Source organism: Erigeron canadensis, chromosome 5 (assembly GCF_010389155.1).
Source record: "Erigeron canadensis isolate Cc75 chromosome 5, C_canadensis_v1, whole genome shotgun sequence".
NCBI lineage: Eukaryota > Viridiplantae > Streptophyta > Magnoliopsida > Asterales > Asteraceae > Erigeron > Erigeron canadensis.
Genome location: NC_057765.1, coordinates 44190387 through 44212644, shown reverse-complemented (window position 1 = coordinate 44212644; position 22258 = coordinate 44190387). Strand labels below are relative to the sequence as shown.

At 32.8% G+C, this 22258-nt stretch overlaps 1 protein-coding gene across 1 annotated transcript; it reads right to left on the bottom strand.

The window, feature by feature from the left end:
* Positions 1 to 200: 200 nt before the first annotated feature.
* LOC122602109 (homeobox-leucine zipper protein HAT4-like) lies at positions 201 to 3332 on the bottom strand. Its single transcript, XM_043774837.1, has 4 exons — positions 2718 to 3332; positions 2112 to 2428; positions 1878 to 1957; positions 201 to 1012 (listed from the first exon to the last, which is right to left on the bottom strand). The coding sequence occupies exons 1-4, from the start codon at positions 2932 to 2934 to the stop codon at positions 634 to 636; spliced, it is 993 nt and encodes a 330-aa protein (XP_043630772.1). The 5' UTR covers positions 2935 to 3332; the 3' UTR covers positions 201 to 633.
* Between the last annotated feature and the right edge of the window lie 18926 nt (positions 3333 to 22258).

Here is a 22258-nt window from a genome sequence, read left to right as displayed (position 1 = left end):
ACTTTTTAACACAATTTGTATGTTATTCACAACCGGTGTCCATATCTTTGATATTAAAGGTAACTCGATGGGAAGCATAGGCGCATAGCTTTTCAAAACATGGGACTAAACTAATATGGATCAAAGCCAAAAGTAACCATTCTTGCTCATAAAGATCAACTCAAACACACTCATTGTACAGCATGGTGTCAAAGCTATATGATAATACAGTATATGTTTTGAATTAACCAAGAACAAGAATGATTTGGGTTAGAGATATGAAATAATGATGAGATTGGTAGGTACATAACTAAAGAACACAACATATTTAAAAACTAACAAATATGTACAAACCAATCATGTTATCCTCAAATTGTGTGGTCCCACATACAAATAGCATGGGGGAAGACACAATATAAGCATCATGACTCATGACTAAGCTTAGATTCTAAAAGCAACTCATCAAAATCCAAATAAATCTATAAAGAAAAAAAAAACAAAGACAAATAGAAAACTAATTCCCACGTTGTCCCCCTTCCATTCCTACATCAAATCTCACTTTAATCCAGCAAAATCATTCCCCCATCCTGTTTAAAATCTCCCTAATATTAACCCTTTTCCCCCCATTCCTCCATGGCAGATAGGTAATCTTGATTACCATCTAGGGTGGTGGGCGTCTAACGGGCGATGGGGAATGATTGTGGCTCTTGGGAGGAAGGGGTTGTTCTGTTTTTGTTGATTGGCTGCCATAGAGCCATGGAGCGCTTTAGGAAGACCACTTGAACCAATTGTTGTTGAAGTTGCGGCAGCAGCTGATGAGGTTGATGATGAGGAGGATGATACGGCTACACGCTCACATTGAGGACACATGGTCAACGTGGTTGGAGGGTTCATGTTCATGTAAAATTGCGGAGAAAGTTTGAGAGCTCTAAGCTCGTTGACTTCCTTTTGTAACCGCCTGTTTTCCTCCGTCAATGTATCACAACATCGCTTAAGATATTCACAGTCCACCTCCGTTTGCTTCAACTTTGTCCTGTAAAACAATCCAGTATATTGTAATATGAATAATTTGGTCTATATTAACTAATTATATGAACATTACAAACATAAATGCATCATTCACAATAATTCAAAGTGTAATTAGACATATCAAAACACATTTAGCTATAGCTAATGGCGCACATATATTGCACACTACTCAATTTGGACCCGATCAATGTCCCTACAACAATGAACATGTATAAGAAAATTTAATCCAAGACAAAGACCATTTTTACCAAGTAGGCAAATTCCACATGATTAAAACGTCAAACTTAAATTCAACATTATTTAGTCAAAAATCAAAATTATATGTACACACTAATTTTCTTGAAAAGATAAATTCTTTGGTACTAAAAGAGTTGACTTTATGTCAAAACATCAGTTGGTCTATGTCTAATAAAGCCACCATAATCAATGACATTTCATACCCTTTATTGACTACAAATTGGAAATAGCAAAAACCCACCAAAAAGGCTCAACCAAATGTACAACTCATGATACATACATGTACTATACATAAATACCCCATGGTGTAAAGTACCAATGTACTTAAATAGTCAAACACCAACTTGTATCCCATGCATTAATACTTGTAATCAAAATCAGATTTCAGATCTTTAGAGTACCATTACTTCAATAATAGCTACACCATAATTTTAATTTTTAACCAAACAAAGGTACAACTCTTAAAGCTTGAACTATACTATACAGTCTATGATGCTACTGTGCTAGTTGTACAAGTTGCATTAATAATAGTACCCATGTAGAGACAACAACCCATGCATTGTATTGTATGGTTTGTTAAATCAGTAGAAACATTTCCAGATATAACCTCAAGGAAGTAGTAAATTACTCACCTAGCCCTTCTGTTTTGAAACCAAACTTCCACCTGCCTTGGCCTCAGATCCAGCTGTTTCGCTAATGCTTGTTTTTGCTTCTAATAAATTTATAAAAAACAAAGACCAAAATAAATACTACGGAGTAATAAATTTTTATTTTCGAAAATAAACAGCTAATCGGCACACTACAATAAAACTAAGAATATTAGCATTAAATATTTTCAATAAAATTATAAAAAAAATGCCACTCACCGGATTAAGAGTATTATGCTCTTTGAATGTTTCTTCAAGCACCGCCGCTTGATCTTTTGACAGTCGGAGTTTCTTCCTCGACGCCGATGCATCACCGCCGTCGTCGTCCTCTTCGCCGCCGCTGATCCCGTGCGAGCTTGATTCTCGCTCGGCTTCAGCATCTTCTCGCTCCACGCGCTTACCGCTTACACTTGACACCGTACTGTTGGGCGATGATACAAATGCTTCATCGTCGACCGCCACAATCGCCGCCGATGTCGACGGTGGCCGGTTTACATCAATCCCACGTGCGTATGATCTCGTTTCACCATTTAAATCTACAGTTATTAATGATATCATCCAATCAAATAATTATATAAAATGTACTTGCACGCGTGCGTGTGTGAATTATTATTTGCATATGTGACTCTAAATATATTTATTTATTCATGTAAATGTAAATATATACGGAGTAATATCAAATCAAAATTAAATGAATAAAATAATTACAAAATTGTTACGGAAGTTTTATACAACATTTTGTAGCAGAAATTGTACACAACAAAAAAAATATATGTTATTACATTTAAAATGATATCATGCATAATAAACAATATATATACACACCGTGATTTGGTACAGCGTGATGGTTCGCCAAGAAAGAAAGTTTTTGATGATTTGAAACAGGGTGACTACGGTGAAGAAAAGACAAAGGTGGAGATGGCAACAGATTTAACGGAAATCGTGTCGCCGGCGCCGGAGGTGGTGGGGGCGGTGGATAGTTCTCCGGGCATTTTAAACTCAAACTCAAGCCTAGGCCTAAACCATCATCTTTGTTACTCATTCTTTTTTGTTTTGTGTGGAAATGAGATATGATATATGAAAATGGCAGAGGGACAAAGGAGAGTGATGCAAAATGAGAGTATATATGGGTTATACACTGGCCTTTTTTTGTATTTTTGCTGGTTTGCTTTGCTGTTTCAGACTCTTAAAATTCACTGTGTCACATAGAGAAAAACACCCCCAACAGCACCTATATGTCTACATTTATATATAGAGATATACACACACAGAAGCATACATACAAATAGTATGTGTATAGCAAGAGAGAGAAGGGAGTGGTGATATGTGCAATCATGTAATGTGTCAGGGGTGGCTCTATTGGCACAATGATGATGATGGGATTGAGCTTTGGCTTTTGTATCAGCTTTTGCATGGATGAGAGAGAAAGTGTATATTACTCCTAGTATGAATTAGTAGACTACTACTATGAGGGAATTAGTAGAACTTAAAGGTGGTGAATGCTTTTAACCATGACTGTAATTTTTGGGTTCAGGTTTTGTGTGTTGTAATGACTTGTGTTTTGTGCTTTAGTAGCTGTACTATATGTTGGAATAGTGGATCTTGGATCTGGATATACGTGATATTTATTGTAACTTGGGTTGAGTTATGTTGACTCTATCTTGGTTTAGGATTTTTTTTTGAGCTAGTGTAGTCATTGTCGCCTTTCTTCATGTATAGATTTGGTGAAAATATTTCAAGATACAAAAGGACAAATTTCTTTTCATCAAGTTATGAACTAATTAAAATTGTATCTGGTTCAAAAAAAAATTAAAATTGTATCTGGTTCATTTTAAAAATTCGATTTAACGTAAAATAAATAGTTTTCTTCAAAATATGAACCAACTAATGAGATGCTAGAATATAAAAACAATACAATTAAAATCAAAAAATATCATGACGTTACATATTTTACATTTCACCTCAAACTTCTACTGCGAGGATTATAGACTCACCCGCTTATGGAGCCTGATACATGAAAAAAAATAAATCGAACCATGTGTTTTCACTCTAAGTGTGAACTTTTAGAATAACACAATTTTAAATGTGGATTATTATCTATACACTTTTAGTCCTCCCTATTTTTACACACATAAAAACGTGATAAATTTTTTAATTTGTTCAAATTAAATAAAAGTATAAACAAATGCAACATTATTTGTAATGAAATGATATCATAGGCTTTTAATATTTGGTTTTTGTTTTTTAAAGTGTGATTAATGTCGAAATGCATGATAGGCTTTTAAAATTTTGTCGAAATACAATCAAGTTTGATGTTTTCATCACTCTACAAACAATATTGCATTTGTTCACACTTTTAGTGAGTGTGAACAAATTAAAAAAAAATTACGTTTTTTAGTGTGTAAAAATATATAGAATTAAAAGTATGTATAAATTTATCCACACTTAAAAGTGTAAAACTAAAAGTTAACTTAAAAAGTGTGAACTTTTAGTTTTATACTAAAAAGTGTGAACTTTTAGTTCTACACACTTTTTAGTGTGGAGACATTCACACTTTTATTTCTATATATTTTTACACACAAAAAACGTGACAAAATTTTTAATTTATTCACACTCACTAAAAGTGTGAATAAATGCAATATTGTTTGTAGTGTCATTTTTATATTTATAGTTAACAGAAAAATCGTTTCATTTTATATACAATAATTAATAATTAATGATTTATCTTTTTTAAGTACTAAAGTTAAGCAAAGTAGTTAATTCACTTCTCAAAAATGAGATTTGGCGAACAAACTTTTCAGAATGTGGCCGGTTGAATTTTGAAAGTAAGGTTCATGAATATTATATCGAAGCGCGTAACCCGACCAGGCCAAAAAGGGTTCCCCACCACCCACTATTAGTGGCCACGTCGCCGCAAATAATGGGTCCTTCAGTCAGACTGCAACATTAAAAGCCACCGAATCACGTGCAATGGACCCCACTATTAGCGGCGACGTTGCTGCAAATAGTGGGCCTCCACTACAGATACATCGTTTTAAACGACGCACTCTCTTCTTCTCCATATTACTTCTCCTTCTCCGTAAGAACTCCCCCTCTCTTCCTCCATAATTTCCTTTCTTCTCCATATAATAACTTTTTTTATTTACAAAATCCGGCCATCTATCCCTTCATCCTCGTTATCAACGATCCTATTTACACGACCCACGTTTTCCGGCGTCCAAGAGTCCATTTTCAGACGCGGTTTTAGCGACGACTTTTTTCCGGCGAATAAGTTATCCGGCCAACTAGTTTTGCGGGGAACGTTTTTTCCGGTGATATACGGCAAACCAGTTTTGGGGAATTCCGGCGAACCAGTTTTCCGGCGATATAATTTTTTCCGACGACCCAGTCAGTCCGGTTTTTGTTCAACTCATTTTTCCGGTGAACCAGTTTTCAGACGAGGTAACACTCATTTACCTTTTAAATTGTTGTTTTTATTTTAATATATAATAATGTTATCAAATATTTGTTTGTTATAGAAATTATTAATTATAGAAAATAAATGTTATATATGTTTGTTAAAAAATATATGTTGAAAAAAATGTTAGAAAATATGTGTTAGAAAATATTAGTTATAGAAATGTTATAGTTTAATGTTATAAAATATATGTTTGTTATAGAAAATATATGTTACGAAATATATGTTGAAAAACAAGTGTTAGAAAATATATGTTAGAAAGTATTAGTTATAGAAATGTTATAGTATTATAGTTAGAAAATATATGTTTTTTAGTTTGATTGTAAAAACTTTGTAGAATATGATTGTTACAAAGATTATGTTATTATAGTTAGGAATGATATGATTTTTAGAAATGAATTGATTTTTAGGAAAACATTTGTAGTTATAATTATTGTTTAAAATGTTATATTATTATAGTTAAAAATTAGATGATTGTTCGAAAAATCATGGTTATTGTTAATATGATTGTTAGTATTATCTTAGAAAACACTTGTTAGTATGATTGTAATTGTTAATATAGTTGTTATTAGGTTAGTATTAATGTTAGAAAAGAAGGTTTGAAAAATAAGTTGCAAAAATGTGGTCATTTTAGGTATAATAAGTTTGAAAAACAATTTTGTGTCCAAAATATGTTAATTTAATTTGCACCTTTTTATTGACACTTATGATTGTTTATATTATTTTATAAATTGTGTATAGCTGATGTAGGTTAAAATAGTTGCACTTCACGGCGGAGATGGTAGCAATGACCCTCCAAATTGGGGGTGGAATCCCGAATGGGGTTGTAGGCGTACGGGTGGTAAGTATATATATTGATGTATTAAGCATATAAATATATGGTATATGTATATATATATATATATATATTTGTTATTTTATTTTGTTCTACAGGTATTAGCACAGGGAGAGCTGCTGCTGCTAACAATGATCTGGAGCGGGAGTTTCAGAATTCGGGATGTCGTATCTCTCTTATGCTGAATAACGATCTTAGTAGGTGGCAGGCCATCGGGGACCACGCCATAGGGTAGATGTTGTAGAATTGGTTTTGTACGTGGAGTCTATTTCAATAACCCAGGGAAATGCGCGCCATAGGGTCATTGATGTGGGATGAATGAAAAACAGGTTCTCCAAACGTCCATTTTTGTTATTTGTGGTGAACTTGTAAAAGTACCTTTTCTCCTGCAACAGTGAGAACATAACCTGCGAAAAGTGACCAAGATATAGTAAATAAGTCACTTCCAACAACGTAGTACAAGATACTATTTAATGTTTGTACCTGCATTGGAGTACGCTCTGCTTGGCCCGACCTCCGTCTCGATTTCAGGACGTTGGTAATGTCTCCTTTCCGAGGCAGGTTTCCCGGAAATTCAAGTTTGAGGTTTACCAGGATCTGATGTGGGTACAAACCGCGATCCGATTGGGTCCCCACATATTCCTTTTCTTCATCCGTCATCCGTCTCGCGTACGCATTCCCTTGCAGATCGGTAGTTGGATCATGATTGTGTATCTAATCCTTGACGGTTAACCTCCAACCACCATCACACCCAGGGCGGCCTATTAAAGTGAAGGGACAACCTATCTTACTGGACCGAACACCTCATCAGTTTCAAAGTCCCCAGCTTCGCATTCAAATTCACCGTCTGCATCAGGTTGCTCAAACACATTATCCGGCACTTCAATACGTACGTTTTCTGGGTCTGCCCAAATATCCTCCAAACTATCCATCTGAAACAATTCAAGTAAACATCTAGTTCATTAACTATTGATGGTGTCCATACTATATATATATATATATATATATATATATATATATTTACACAAATGTATAATATCTATATCTATATTCATAATATATATATATATAAACAAACGCCAATATACCAGCAGCTATGAAAACGAAATTGCCAGCGGCTATGAAAACGAAAAAGTAATGTCTGAAAACGAAAGACACAATACGCTTGAAAAGAAAAGATACAATTTGCGTTATGAAAACGACGACTACAAATAGTGTTTGAAAACGATGATTAGTTATGAAAACGATGATTCATATGTTTGAATTTTTTTTTTGAAAGATAGATTGATTCATTATGAAAACGACGACTACATATAGTGTTTGAAAACGATGGGCTGCCATCATTTTATCCTATCAAAGTATGGCACATTTTATCAGTATGGCAAATAACCATTCCCGAGATGACAGTCGGTGGGGGGCCCACTATTCGTGGCGACGTCGCAGCAAATAGTGATGACGTGGCATTCGTTTGTAGTCGTTTGTCAGTCAGCGTTGCAGGTTGTCGGGGGTCCCACTATTAGCGGCGACATCGCCGCTAATACCCTGGTGGGGTTGACCGTTGACCTAGTGGTGTTACCCAATGCCTATTATATACATCCATAACATATATATGTGTGTGTAGCAAAACCAATGTTTTAAATACCGACGGTATTATCGGTATCGAAGGGTACTTCGGTATTTTAAACCCGGTTTTTTTTTGGTATTTTCACTATTTAATACCCGACGGTATTTTCGGTATTCCCGGTATTTTTTGGTATTACCATTCTGGTATTTCCGGTATTTAAAAAAAAAATTAAAATTTTTAAAAGTTATTTTTATGTACTTTAATGTTATTTTTGGTTATTTGTGAGATTTAAAACTTATATTTTGTTATGAAATACATAGTTGGTATTATTTTTAAGTAGATTATAATTGTATTTTGACTATTTTTGTTTAAATTATAACAAGTTTTATAGGATTTTTATATATAAAAATAAAATAAACTAAAATAGTCGTATCGACAGGTATTTCCGATAATACCGATAATGCCAGTAATACTTGAACATTTTCCATACCGGTATGACTAAAGTACCAGTTTTTAAAACATGGAGCAAAACAATGTATTCAAAGAATATGTCGTACATTCAAGGAGAAAAAGATAAAGAAAACAACCTTTATGACTCATGGAATAACTAACAAACACATGTTCATACTTTTTTCATGATATTTAGCAAAGTAAAAGATAACTCACAAAAATATTACAAAAAGATTACGACAATGATATATATTAAATCATGTTCTGTTATACTCATTTGATCATTTGCCCCAAACTTACACTACATTCTTGTAAAGTTGTAATAAATAAGACTTGTTTTTTCGATAATATGAATAGAAAAACAAAAAGATTCAATCCTACATAAAGGTCATCAAATATAATGTTCAGTTTTACCCAATGTTAGTATCGCATCCCTTGTTTTTTAAGGGAGAAAATGATCACCAATGACGATGTTGTTTTGATATTTTATGTTGTGCTGGCGAGAGTAAAAATAAAATAGTTGTTATAGGTATTGTGAGTTGTGACTATATTGAGGTGTTATCTTTTCATATTGTAAGACTTTGTAGATTTAAGACCAATTAGCGCCGTTTAATAAGAAATTCTTCTATTTTTAAAAAAAACTCTATTAAATGTATTGAAAGTATTAATTTTCTTTAGTTAAAAATGTTTTTAATCCTTGTTTTTTTCTTCTTTTTACAAAGCATGGTTTTCTTGATCTCTTTTTAGTTTTAGCATAACTGCTCGTGTAAAAAAGAGGCTTTTAAGTCGTTGACCGAAGACCAAAAGAGTGTGAAAATGAGAGAATTGCTTTTCCTCGTGAAGGGAATTTACTCAAAAGAACTATCTCAAGCGCATTTATGCACACGCGCTCAGAGGCATGATCATCACGATCATCATGTTTTTTGTTTTGGAACCCCATGGGCCCTCCTTGAACGTGTGACCCTTTTTGTCATTTAGACCCATTTAGTATAATATTGTTAAATTGTACTTAAGTTATTAATTGTAATATTGTATATCAATCCACAAAAATTACTTACTAACGTAGTTTTTTTTTAAAGTGTTAATTACTCGCGACTATCGAGAGGTCTTGCTTAAGTTGTCTTAATCGGGTTTGTGCTATAGAGTCTTTCGCCGAATAGGTTCTCAATTTAAACCCTTAGATGATAAACTCCTATCATTCAGGAATTTTGAGGGAAAAACTCACTCAGATCTATCAAGAAATGAAATGTATGTGGCCACCCCAAATATGTCTAGGACAAGACCCTCAATTCTATGACCTCTTGTGAGAAAAGAGAACTCCTTAACAATAAACCATTTGAAGATAGTTACTTTTTTAAAACGAGTTTGTTTCATTCTTCCTAAGTTAGATTTCCTGCTTTTCTTAGATGTTGCGAACCATAGGAAACCAACCCAACTTAATTTTTGTAGGACTTTGTTGACTACGAAGAATTATTTTCAAATACCATTTAATTCCTTGTTCTTTTAAATTAAATAACCCAATAGAAAAGCACCCAAATACCATTTACTTCCAACAATCTGTAAGGTATGGTTTGGTAATCAACTATACGATTATTTGGGGCATGCCTTTTCCATGATTTTCCAATCAGTAGTTATCGATTCTATTCTACAGATACACAGAATACATATTATATTATATTATTACGAAACTCTCTAAATTGGATGCTAAATACAAAGATGGTGCTTTCTACTTATGAGTTTAACCAACAAGTTAACAACATAATTTTCGGCAAGGCCACAAGCCCACAGGCCACAACTATTGGATTCACAATTTCACACACAAAAACAGAAATATCATTCGAACTGAAGTCACCTAATTAAGTTCTATCTCTGGCTAGTGAACCTTACTTATTTGGGGATTTTTAGATTTAGATTGTATCACTTAGTTAGACCAACGTACAGCTTAATTATCTGAAAACTTTCATAATGGGAAAGAGAGAGTTTAATGTACAGTAAATGGGTTTGAATTGTCAATGAGTATACTTATTTTTCTTTTGCCTTTGAAGTTCATAAAACTTTCAAAATGTACAAAGTAGACTATGATTTGACCAAATTGAAACAAGCTAGAGTTGTGCGATTTGGCCAAATCGCAAGACTCACCGGTGATTTGTACCAAATCGCATCGATTTACCTTGTGATTAGATGTCGTTTGTTCATTATATCGACTTAATTGGTCAAATCTTTTTCCTTAAGCAATTTAATTGGCAAGATTATATCACATTTACTCTAAGACATCGTATTTACTCTAAGATATCGTGTCATTCACAAAATTAAAAATTGTGTAAAATGTTTATGTCAAACTCAAACACAACTCTCCCTGTTTTTTTCCCGTAGTATCCAAACACTTGTTTTTGAAGTACTTTACGAAAAATTTCCCACTCTTGTGTGTAAGGTAATTATAATTATAATTATAATTATATGAAACAACGTCACCAAATTTTTTTGATGTTTGACGTATCAGTTAGGCTATCCGGAGTGGGGCGTATTTCTCCCAAAAGTCGCCCAAAACTTGCCTGGAACACCACCCCCCATAGCCAATTGCGCCCCTTGCCCCCTCCAGGCGGAAAATATATTTCGCCTAAAAATTTCTTATGCGTGTGCCTTGTTTTCCGTGTGGCCAATCAAAAGGCTAGTTTTGCCCCCATTTCGCCCACCACACCACCCCTTCTTTTTTTAACATATTTTTAATGATGACATGACGCCACATGGCGAATATCCCCACCCTCTAAATATGCCCCATTCCGAATAGCCTATTAGGCAAGTTTTGAGGGAGATACCTCCACTCCGGATAACCTTATAAGTATAAATGGAAACAAATTGTGGAAAAGGAAAAGCTTAATTATAAGCAATGATGATGGGACAAAGGCAAGCAGAGGCATCGAATGTCAATCATTTCATTATCATTCATTCATATATTGTGGGGTTTCAAAACCACCCACGATTTTTACCAGTCTTCTAGGTATTCGTCAATTAAGGGTGACTGCCCTATTTCATGTTACCGAACTCAAATTGGACACAAAGTTTCAACAACAATTTAAAAAGTTTTTGTTTACGAAAGTTTTTGTAAAAAATACATATATTGGGCAAAGGTGTAGTGCCAAAACTTTGGCAAATTGGTAAGTTTGGCAAGTTATCAACGAATGGTAAGTCGACACGTGTCGTTGTAAAAAACTTGCTAAAACTTGCCAAATAACATGGGGTAGCAAACAAAACTAGCAAACACTTGTCAATTTACCAATGCCGGAAAACATATAAAAGGTAACCAAAAATTATAAAAAAAAAGTTGTCAGAAAACATAAAAAGTAACTGAAAATTTAACCAGAAAACATAAAATTGACCCTTTTTTTTTATATAAGATAGAAACTTGGGCTCAGATTTGGCGGTCGGGAATTTCGAAAGTGAGACGTCATGGTTGCTAACCCAAAGGTTTACCCCGTCAAGATACGTCTCGGATCATCCGAGTCCCATTTTTACGAACATTTGTATCATCATCGCCCATTTGACGTAACACTGGCAACCTAACTGTTCAACGATACCATCATCGGCTAAAACTACTTTTTCTGACTACCTATTGCTTTAGTGGAACAAAATACGGCAACGCTACCGTTAAGTTAACATTACCATGCTAATCACAAACATGCAATTAACGGCAATGTAAAAACATAAATATACATATATATATATACACACACATACATATAAGCAACAGCAGTTAACCATAAACCCAATAAATGGCTCGCCGGAAAACTACAGTCGCCGTAAGCAGCAGCAACAGTTAACCATAAACCCAAGATTGGGCTCGCCAGAAAACCACAGCCTCCGTAAGCAACAGCAGCACGTAACCGGAAAACCCAAGAAAGGGCTCTCCGAAAAAGCGAAGCAACATGCAGCAACACCTTCAGTTCACCGGAAACCCAAAAGGGCTCGCGCGGAAAACTAAACCAACAAAGCAATAGGTACCCAAATCGATTAAAGTGGAAACCCCAAAAAAGGGGTCGCCGGAAAATTGAAGCAACAAGTAGTCAAATAGCCAACTACACCCTTGCACAAGCCAAACAAAGTTTTGGCCGTTAAAAAAGTGAACGTTTCCGGCTGACAACCATCGGAAACCCCCAAAAGAGGGGTTTCCGATCTCATCGGAAAGGGTGCAATATAACGTTAGGAGCAACGACATGTATTCCGGCAATAAAAGCCAAGAAAAACATAGATCTAGCCTTAAATCGAAAACCCCCCAAATTTTTCCGGTTAGGTTTCCGGTGAAGATGAAGTTTTGGCACAAGAACAAAAAAAAAACGATCACAAAGGCACGCTCCCAACATTCACAAGGATCGGCCAAAACATGTCGATATATATAGCTAAAACTAGCTGATTAAACTTGCTAAAACTAGTCGATACATGTCCTATCTCCTTCTCTTAAAGAGGAGATTGACCGCTTAGGTCACAAAAAAGTACGTGTCAAGCAATGAATTATGTTAGAGCCTTTTTGATGATCATCTGATGATGAAATTGGTGTGTATTTGTTAGTGTATATACTGTGTGAATAATTGTTTTTTGTATCTCTATACGCTATACGTATTTATTTGAAAGAATACATGGGCCTTTTGATCAGATGAAGGACATAAAGTGTCTGGGGAAAATATATTTGTTAAAAAAGAGAGAAGATTGAATGGCGGGATTTCAAATTTGAAAAAATTTGGATGTGTGTGTGTGTGAATATATGTTTGCAGAAGAGAGAGAAACTTCCATCAGGTTTTTTCCAATCTCCTTTTCACTTTCTTCCTTCATATTTTATCCATATTACACTTCAATTTTACTCAATATCAAGGTTAGATTTCTGTTTAATATGATGCTCACAAACTGTTTGTGTAAATGCCTAAGTGAAATTTCTGATTTAAATCTCTTTTTTTTTCTTTTTTATCGCAGTCCACTTTCATAATGAAAAAAAGACATCTGATTTTGGAATTTAGGATTTGAATAGTGCACATGTATAATTTGTTTGATTGTTATTTATAGTGCATATTAAGTGTTTGATGAAATGCCTCAACGAGTTTCATCCTCTATTATTTCACTTTTAGTTACAGGTTTTATTTAAAGCATATATTATTTATTATTGCTTAAATTATTGTGCTTTTATTTTTCAGATTCATATCAATAATTTGAAATTCATCAATGTTTAATGTTCACAATCTGGTATGTTTATGTTTATATATGGGTTGTAGTAATTTGGTGTTATTGGAATAATATATATAAATTGACATCTATGTTTATATATATTGTTTGTTGATAAGCAAATGTTTTGGATTTTCAGATATCAAAAAACAGAGCTATATTTTATCTCCTTTGATATGATGGTTGTCCTTTTTTGATCGGCTATGATGATATGTTTACATTAATATAGAGCTAAGGTTTTGTGTTTCTTGGCATGGCATTTAAGGTGTCCGTGTGACCTTTATGTCACATGTAAAGCTTCTGTATGCAGCCATGTTGAATCATTACTTTTGCTTGAACATGTCTGAGCCTTTCGTGTACAACTGGTGTGTTTGGAATTTGGACTGACTATGATGATGTGTTTTATAGAATATGTTTGTCCCTTCTTGATTGGCTATGATGATGTGTTTACATTAAAGAAAATAGTTGAGGTTATGTGTTCCTCGGCATGGCATTTGAGGTGTGTACGTGACCTGCCTGTTACATGCCAACCTTCTTATATGCAGCCATGTTGAATTGTTAATCTTAATTAAGCATGTCTGAGCCTTCCTACTCCTGGTGCGTTTAGATTGGCTATGATGATGTCTGGTCCTGCTATGATTTAAGGTAAGATTATAACATTTTTTTTAATTTAATTTTTGTTATATTACTGATTAAAAATGAAAATTAATATGCTAAGTTTATTATATACGGTATTTGAAATTAGGGATTTTTGATGAAAATGATGACAAGAGTTAAGGTTAGCAAGCTGGGTGGTTCGGATAAAGGGTCAAATGAGTTTGGTTTGGGTCATAGAAGGTTCGAGCATATTTTGTAGAGGCCATGTTATCCAAAACAACATAATGGCACTGTTCAATGTTAGATAGCTTAGTTATATGTTGTGTTCCTCTACCGTTTTAGGTACAAGTTCAAACTGAATTTATTTTGTGGAAGGTGCTGAGTTCGTCAGTGTTGGTGCCGATTGATAGTTACTTCGGTCCTGCTGAGCTATTTTATGATTGGGTAAGTTGGTTCATGTTTACCCAATCAACCCATTTTGGGTGAGATTTGCAACTATCCTACTGAGCTATTTGATGACATGGATAGGCTGTTAGAGTTCAAACTAAAGATTTCAACGCTATTACACAACCATGGGTTGCAATTCGTATCCTAAACCGCTTTTCATGGCTTTTTGGTACTCCTTTTCTCTCAATTATGCTTGCTTTGTTTTTTTAAGCTGATAATGCAATGCTTTTTGTTTATTCCTATTGAAATATGGTTTTTGAATCTGCAGAAAGGTGAATTTTATATTATATATATATATATATAATATGTACAGATCATAAAGAAAAAGAGTAACAACTGTTTTGATTTGAACTTTTTATATATATTTTGGTGGTTATTGTAATATGAACTTTATTTATATATTTGTGTAGGTATATGTATATATGTGACTGTTTTGTTTTGGATTTGAAGGTGTTTGATGCATCTTTTTTCTATTGATTCCTTCTTAAGGTTTGATTCTAAAGAATATTATAAAAAGTATTGGTTTGATGATAAAGATCTCAATGACAGCTGCTTTCATGGAATCATCATCACAAGATCCCGTATTTAAGGTTTATTTATTTCAAAATTTGCATTTTTAAAAAAATCAAAACTGGCCCAAAAAAGCTAATCTTTCGTTGTTTGTTGAATTGCAGCGATCAAATTGCGTAATGAGTTCGTCTCCGATGATTAGCCCTATTACCGATATGCACTTTTATGCTACCATTCAATTCAGTTAGCTTTGTTCTTTTCCTAATTTAGGAATCACTTGAAGAGAGAGATGGATTGAATTCGTTACATTTATGTACATATCATAAAGAGACACACCTTCAATGTTCATGTTCACTTCATACTGTGTTTTGCCTAATTTTAAAAGGTATTGATTCTTTTATTAAAGATTGTGAATTTAGAGGCTATTTTTAGCTCTAGAACAAGACTGCATTACTGATTAAGTTTTTGTTTTGTTAACTGAGATGTTCATAAAATGATTGCTTAAATTGATGTTCAAGGAGAGGGAGAACACAAAGAAAGTCAGAAGTGTTCTTCTAATATTGTGTATTTAATTTGATTAAAAGCTTGAATTAGAAAAATAAGTTTTCTAATCAATATTAGGGTAATTTACTTCAGTTATGCTCATCATTTTTAACTCCAAGTTTTGAAATCTATGTATATTTTAGAGTCTTTATATATAAAGTTTCGTAATTTGTGTGTGTTTTTTGTAATCTATGTATGAATTTTCTTTGTTCATATTCCTTGCAAGCTGCCATTTTGGGTTCATCCATAGCTCTTTCAAATCGGATTATGAGATCAAGACATGATGTATTCGGTAGGTTTTCTTTGGTGTTTCTATTTTGTCTGAAATATATGTGTATAGATATGTAGTGATATATGTGAGTTCGTATATGGATACAGAGAAATGACTTATAGATCTATATGGATAAGTTATATGCATTTGTCATAACTTATGTATAGCTTTTCTATATGAATAGTTTTCTTTTTGAATCTGCAGAAAGGTGGACTGCAACTGAAGAATTGTTTCACTTAACTTCCAATTTTGAATTATAAACAATCATCACAGTGGCGGTTGTACTTGAAGAAAAGAATGTTAGGTTTATTTCTTAGTACCATCACCTTTGTCACTTTTTCATGAGTTATTCGCTTTTTTGTATTTCTTATTTGCCGTCTTTTTTTAGATGTAGCCTGGAGTGCCATAAGTTATATGCATCTGTCATAAGTTATTGCAAACTTATTGGTCACTTTTTCGTATTTTTATTTTGTGTTATACTGCTTTCATATCTTTATTTTAAAATAGGGTTTATCAATTATTATTATTATATGGAAAATGATGTGATGGATTATTGGTTTGGGTTGGGGTGGATTAAGAATGTTGACTGCAGTTGCAGTTTCATATTGTTGCAGGTTTGACATTAGAAAGTCAAAGACAGGTTCGTGTATGGAATAAAGGTTTTGCAGAAAGTGGATATCGTAGAGTTTATGGCTGGACTATATTGGATTATTTTAATGGAGCTAATGTTCAAGCACTAACTGTTTTTGGTGAACCTGATGATAAATGGTTTGTTATGTTCGTGAATAGACTTGGTGAATGGGTGATGGGTCAGGTCAGAATGATTAAGGGCAATAGACTTGGTGACAAATTTCTTCTTTTGATGGTCACATGGTTCGAGCCTTGGAGGTATATATACACTCTCTTGATATGTAGAATTTTATAACTTAGGATGAACTTGTATATTGACATAATTCTTCTTGTGATGGTGACATGGTTAAGGCGTTAGAGACTTGATAGTTATATTATAATTGAAATAAAATATTACGTGTCTTAAGATCTGATATACCTGATAAAAAGTCATGCGCGTAATTAGTTATATTTATATTTTACATCTTAAGATTCGTGGAGTTTTATTGTCATTCCGTTCATATTGAAACAAATATGTACTTATGACCTAAAATAGGCTGTAGTTTGGAATTTATATAGAAGTTTGTTGTTTGATTTTGGTCCCGAAAGGCCTGACCAACTGAATTTTTAAAGTATTGAATGTATTGTATGAGTTTTTGGGGAGGAATTTACTTGGTTTCCATAATGGGTGGGCTGTATATGGTTCAAGATAGGCTGGGTTGTCAAGACTACCCTGTTTACTTTTTGGTTGTCATAATCTTTTTTATGATTACTTGAGGTTTAGACCAAGTAAAGCAAAGCTGCTGGATTGAAGACCAACTTGGTTTGGACCAAGTTAGATTGAGGACTACAACTGTATGTGTCTTGGTTTGAAGGTATGCTTTTGGTTTTTCACTATAATGGATGGTGCTTTGTTTTGGGTTTAGTTTGATAATACACAAAGCATGACGAGGTTTGATAATACACAAGGAATGACGAATGAGTTAGTTATGAACTGTATTTTTTTGGTGTATTTGTTAAAAAAAATAGGACATGTAGTAATATTTTGGGGAAAAAAAGCATTTCTTGAAAAAGTTAATAGTAGTCATTTTGTATAAAAGCCCGCGTGAAATGCACAAATCTCTTACTAACACAAGTCGAATTTGGTATTATGTAGTTAGTTTAATGAGTATATATTTATATATATTTATATAAAAAAGAGTAATGTGGGTTCTTCCAACAAACATGGGTGATAAAGAAATGTAAACTGCTCTAATACTTTGATTAGTTGTGATCTGCGGTTAACTTTCATGTCTCTCTTACTATTAAGATATGCCATATCGACAGTCTGCTGCAAGCTTGAACGAAATAAAGATGAGATACATTGTTGAGCTTGAAATAAAGCCTACTGCATACACTAAACTAAAGCAACCTCACTCTCTGCCTAGCTTATTCTTATGTAGGGCAGGTTGCACCATATTAATCTTTGGGTTGTTCCTTTATGATCAACCACAAGGCATTAACAAGGTTTATCTTTTTATGGGTAAGTATCTGCTTTAGCAAATATTGCAATAGCACTTGGTTAGGTGGCTTTGGGTTTGGATTTAGGTTATCTTTTTTTGCTTTTTACACCATACAAGAATTTAGTTTTTGAATGTATGTGCAAGAATATGGTAATCTTCACCATTTTAAATTTTTTTCATTCATCTGGATGTGCAATATGGAGGTTTGATCATTCATGCAGTCAACAGTTCTCTAGATCCTAATCAAAACATTATAAAAGTAATTTTTTTCACATTTGGTTATTCACTAACGCATGTATAGATGTATGAAGATGGGTGTGTTAGATCATCAGTCAAAGTGAGCGATATTTATGTTTGGCTTAACAAGTTCATCAAACTCATGTTATAAGTACATATACCTGATATGTGCCACTCTTGCTTATAGAAAATGGCAAAATCGAGGTTTGATTGCAAACAATTTGTGTCACTTTTTATTTTCTTTGGTACGACATTTGTACTTAGCATTTTTACTAAAGGTGGCTCAGAAATACCTTGCCCTGATGCTGGCCTTAACTTAAAAACAAGAGCACGTCATATAGTTAAAATATATATTCTTTCTTTGATACGTGCATCGTTTTTTCGTTTTCCATTGTGATGTATTGCCGAGTAATCGAAGCCCACCCCTTCAGTTGTGTTGGTTTCCAATAACCTTTATTTTCTTTGTAAATATTGTTGGTAGCTTAATGGGTGAGTTGATTACCGGGGTTTGAGTCAAACACTTTTTTACCGGGGTGTAAATATTTAGTGTTGTACATGTAGTCTTCAAGTTATTTTGCAGGTAATGGTTTTGCTATTATCATTTGTTCTTTATGCAAAGAATCATATTATGTATATAGTTTACTATTCATTTCTAAATCATGAGCCATAAGGACTTACCTAATTTTTTTTCCGATACAGGGTTAGTCCAGACATTGTCGTGTATTGATTTCTTCTACTATATTTGTGGTGATATTCTTCTACTACTTTATTTGTGTAATTTATTATATGACTGTAACTTTTTATAAATTGTTAAAGTTGATGTATCATATCTATATATTACTTAAAGCTATATGGCATGTACTATATGACTGTTTTTTTAATTACATGTATTTTTTATTTTTTCATCAAAATGACTATAATTCCAAAATTGGAAAAAAGAAATATATATAACATTAAATTAGATTAATTTTTTCTAAAAATAAATTTTATAATGTATTTTAAATAACCTCGTGTTTCACTTTTAAGATTGATCATAAAGTTAATATTAAAAAGAGGATCGTATAAAATTAACCCCTACACGTTTTAGGGCAAGAAATCTTCAAATTTAACTCTTATACTTTTAAAAGTTGTCATAGAAATTTTAAAATAAATCAATAAACTAAATATCTGTTTAGCAACACTTATATTTGTTAACCAAGGATCATATTTGTTAACATTTCATTTTCTACAATTGGTTAAACTTAATATTTACTATTTTACTATTTAATGAAACATGTGTTTTATTTATTTAACATTTGTGTAATATTTTTTAAGTTGCCCCGTGTGAAAACACTTAGGTCTGTATCATCTTCTATTAAAGAAGAGACTTAACGCTTAGGTCTGTATTCTCTCCTCTTAAAGATGAGACTTAACGCTAAGGTTTATATCCTCTTATCTTAAAGAAGAGACTTAAAGCTTAGGTCTATATCCTCTTATTTTAAGAGGAGAGTTAATGCTTAGGTCTATATCCTCTTCTCTTGAAGAGGAGACTTAACACTTAGGTCTATATCTTCTTCTCTTGGAGAAAAGACTTAACGCTTACGTCTATATCCTCTTCTCTTAAAGAGGAGACTTTAAAATTACGTCTATATCTTCTTCTCTTAAAGAGGAGACTTTAAAATTACGTCTATATCTTCTTCTCTCAAAGAGGAGAATTAACGCTTACGTCTATATCCTCTTCTATTAAATAGGAGACTTAACCCTTACGTCTATATCCTCTTCTCTTAAAGAGGAGACTTAACGCTTACGTCTATATCCTCTTCTTTTAAAGAGGAGACTTAACGCTTAGGTCTATATCTTCTTCTCTTAAAGAGGAGACTTAACGCTTAAGTCACGTCAAAAATAATTGTGTAATATATCTTAACTAGCCCCGCGTTTCATGTGGGCTTTAAGCCTAGTAGGGTTGCTAAAGAGCCGATGCTAACCGATACTTTTTGACGAGAGAAATAACCGACTACACCCTTGCCCTAAGATCGATCGAAAATTTAATAAATACATCTACAAAAGTTTATATAAAAACGTATCAACATATCAGGTAAAAGGTTTTGATAATAAAAATGATGTCACAAATATATCATTTTATTTAACTTGTAGAAGAAAAAAAAGTTTGATTCCAAAAAATCCTGAAGCTGGGCACGCTACATTTGATTAGTATTAGTATATTATTATCTAAATTTTTTTATCACAAGATGATGATATTCAAAAAAATCTATAAATGAATTTACGAAAAAAAATTAGTAGATTATACATATCATTATTATAAAATTTTAGAATGATTTATAAGATAACTTTTAGAAGGATTTATCATACAATTTAAAAATGTGTATCTTTTAGTAATTTTCATATCAAATCATGTAACAAACTTATTAAGTATTTATAAAAATAATAACTCGTGACTATGACTACATATGAAAAGCATTACATTTGGTTGCCAATAAATATTAGCCTCCAATTTTTAGTATCGTCAAATTCCCTTAACAAAACACCTGATAGCTTTAAGAAGTTTTCCATTCATGGACGGTACTAAAGGGGTCAAGGGGGTCCAATGCCCCCCTTCAAATTTAAATTTTGTCATGTATTTTTAAATTTTTTATAAAATTTCAAAAATTTTCTATAGTTTTTTAACATTTTGTCCCCTTTTAGATTTATTTTTCATAAGTTTTCTAAGTTTGCCCCCTTTGAAATTTTTTCCTGGTACCGCCTCTGTTTTCCATTCCTACATATACAACAAAAATTTTCAATTTTAACTCCATCTCTTTTCACTACAAAGTTTCTTCGAGTATAGTTTAATTAAATTTTTTGATTAAACAGTAAATATTTCTTGATTATACAGCAAACGTTTTAGTGATAAAATCATAAAATACAACAGACTTTATTTATAATTCATGTGGCGACATCGGTAACATCCATTTTCATTCTGATTTAAAAGCCCGTCATGGTTTTCAATACTGTTTTCAAAGAAGATAAAGTTGCAGAGGAAAATATTTCATGGGGTTAGTTGCAGGTCTAAACTTTCATGGGGGGCCTAGCTAGTATTATGCAGTGCATTTATCACCATGGTAAAAGGGTTAGTTTTCCAATATACAGTTGCGAACTAGAGGCCATGGGTATAATATTTAAACTAGGTGGTTCGATTTCCGCAGCGTTGCCGCGGCCCGCGGGTATTTGTTTTCTTGTTTAAAGATGGTATCAAAAACACTTCATGTTAAATATGTTTACTAACAAAAATACCAAATGAAAAAAAAATGTAAAATACAATAAAGTTCTTAAATAGTTGTATCTATCTATCTATATCTATCTATATATCTATTAAAACAGTAGTTAACCGAGCTTTCTGAAACACTCTTCAAAGTCAAAGCTATGCTAAAAATTTGTCACGTAAGATTTATATTATGTGGCAACTCCATATTTTCTTTAAGAATATTTTATTTTCTTTTATTATATATAAAGAAAATTAAAAAAAAAAATCTAACTTCATCGAATTACTTTATTAATATTATAATATTATAATTTCAAAATATCCCTATTTTATTGATTCATCAGATCTAAAATAATTTTATGTTCATTTATATATATTTAAATTCTATCAATATGGAAATAATACTATGCATTATACTTAAGATCACATATTAATATCATTTCCAATTTATAATCATTAATTGTTGCCTATATAATCAATTTTTTTTTATTGATAACAACTACAAGCACTTCTTAATTGTATTCATACTATTCGGTATCCATTGGTCAAGTGTTTTTCTCCATTTTCTTTCTCTTAATAGGCGAACCTTATTTATATTTTTATGAAACTTTTATTTTGTAAAGTAAACTTCATAAATATATATATGTTAAAAAAATTTTAACGTTCGAATGGTCAGAGCATGTTTGTCCCACTTATTGGCCCCTACATCCTTTGGGCAGGATATCATTCAAATTTTCAAGGAATCACGTAGGGATGAAAACCTCCTATGAATCTGTAACACCTGTGAGTCGACTACGAAAGATTTTAGTCAAATTAAAATTTTAAACTTGAAAATACGACCTCGTATTCGTGTAACGACCCCGTAATTGTGTATCGACCTCGTATTTTAAATTCGGCA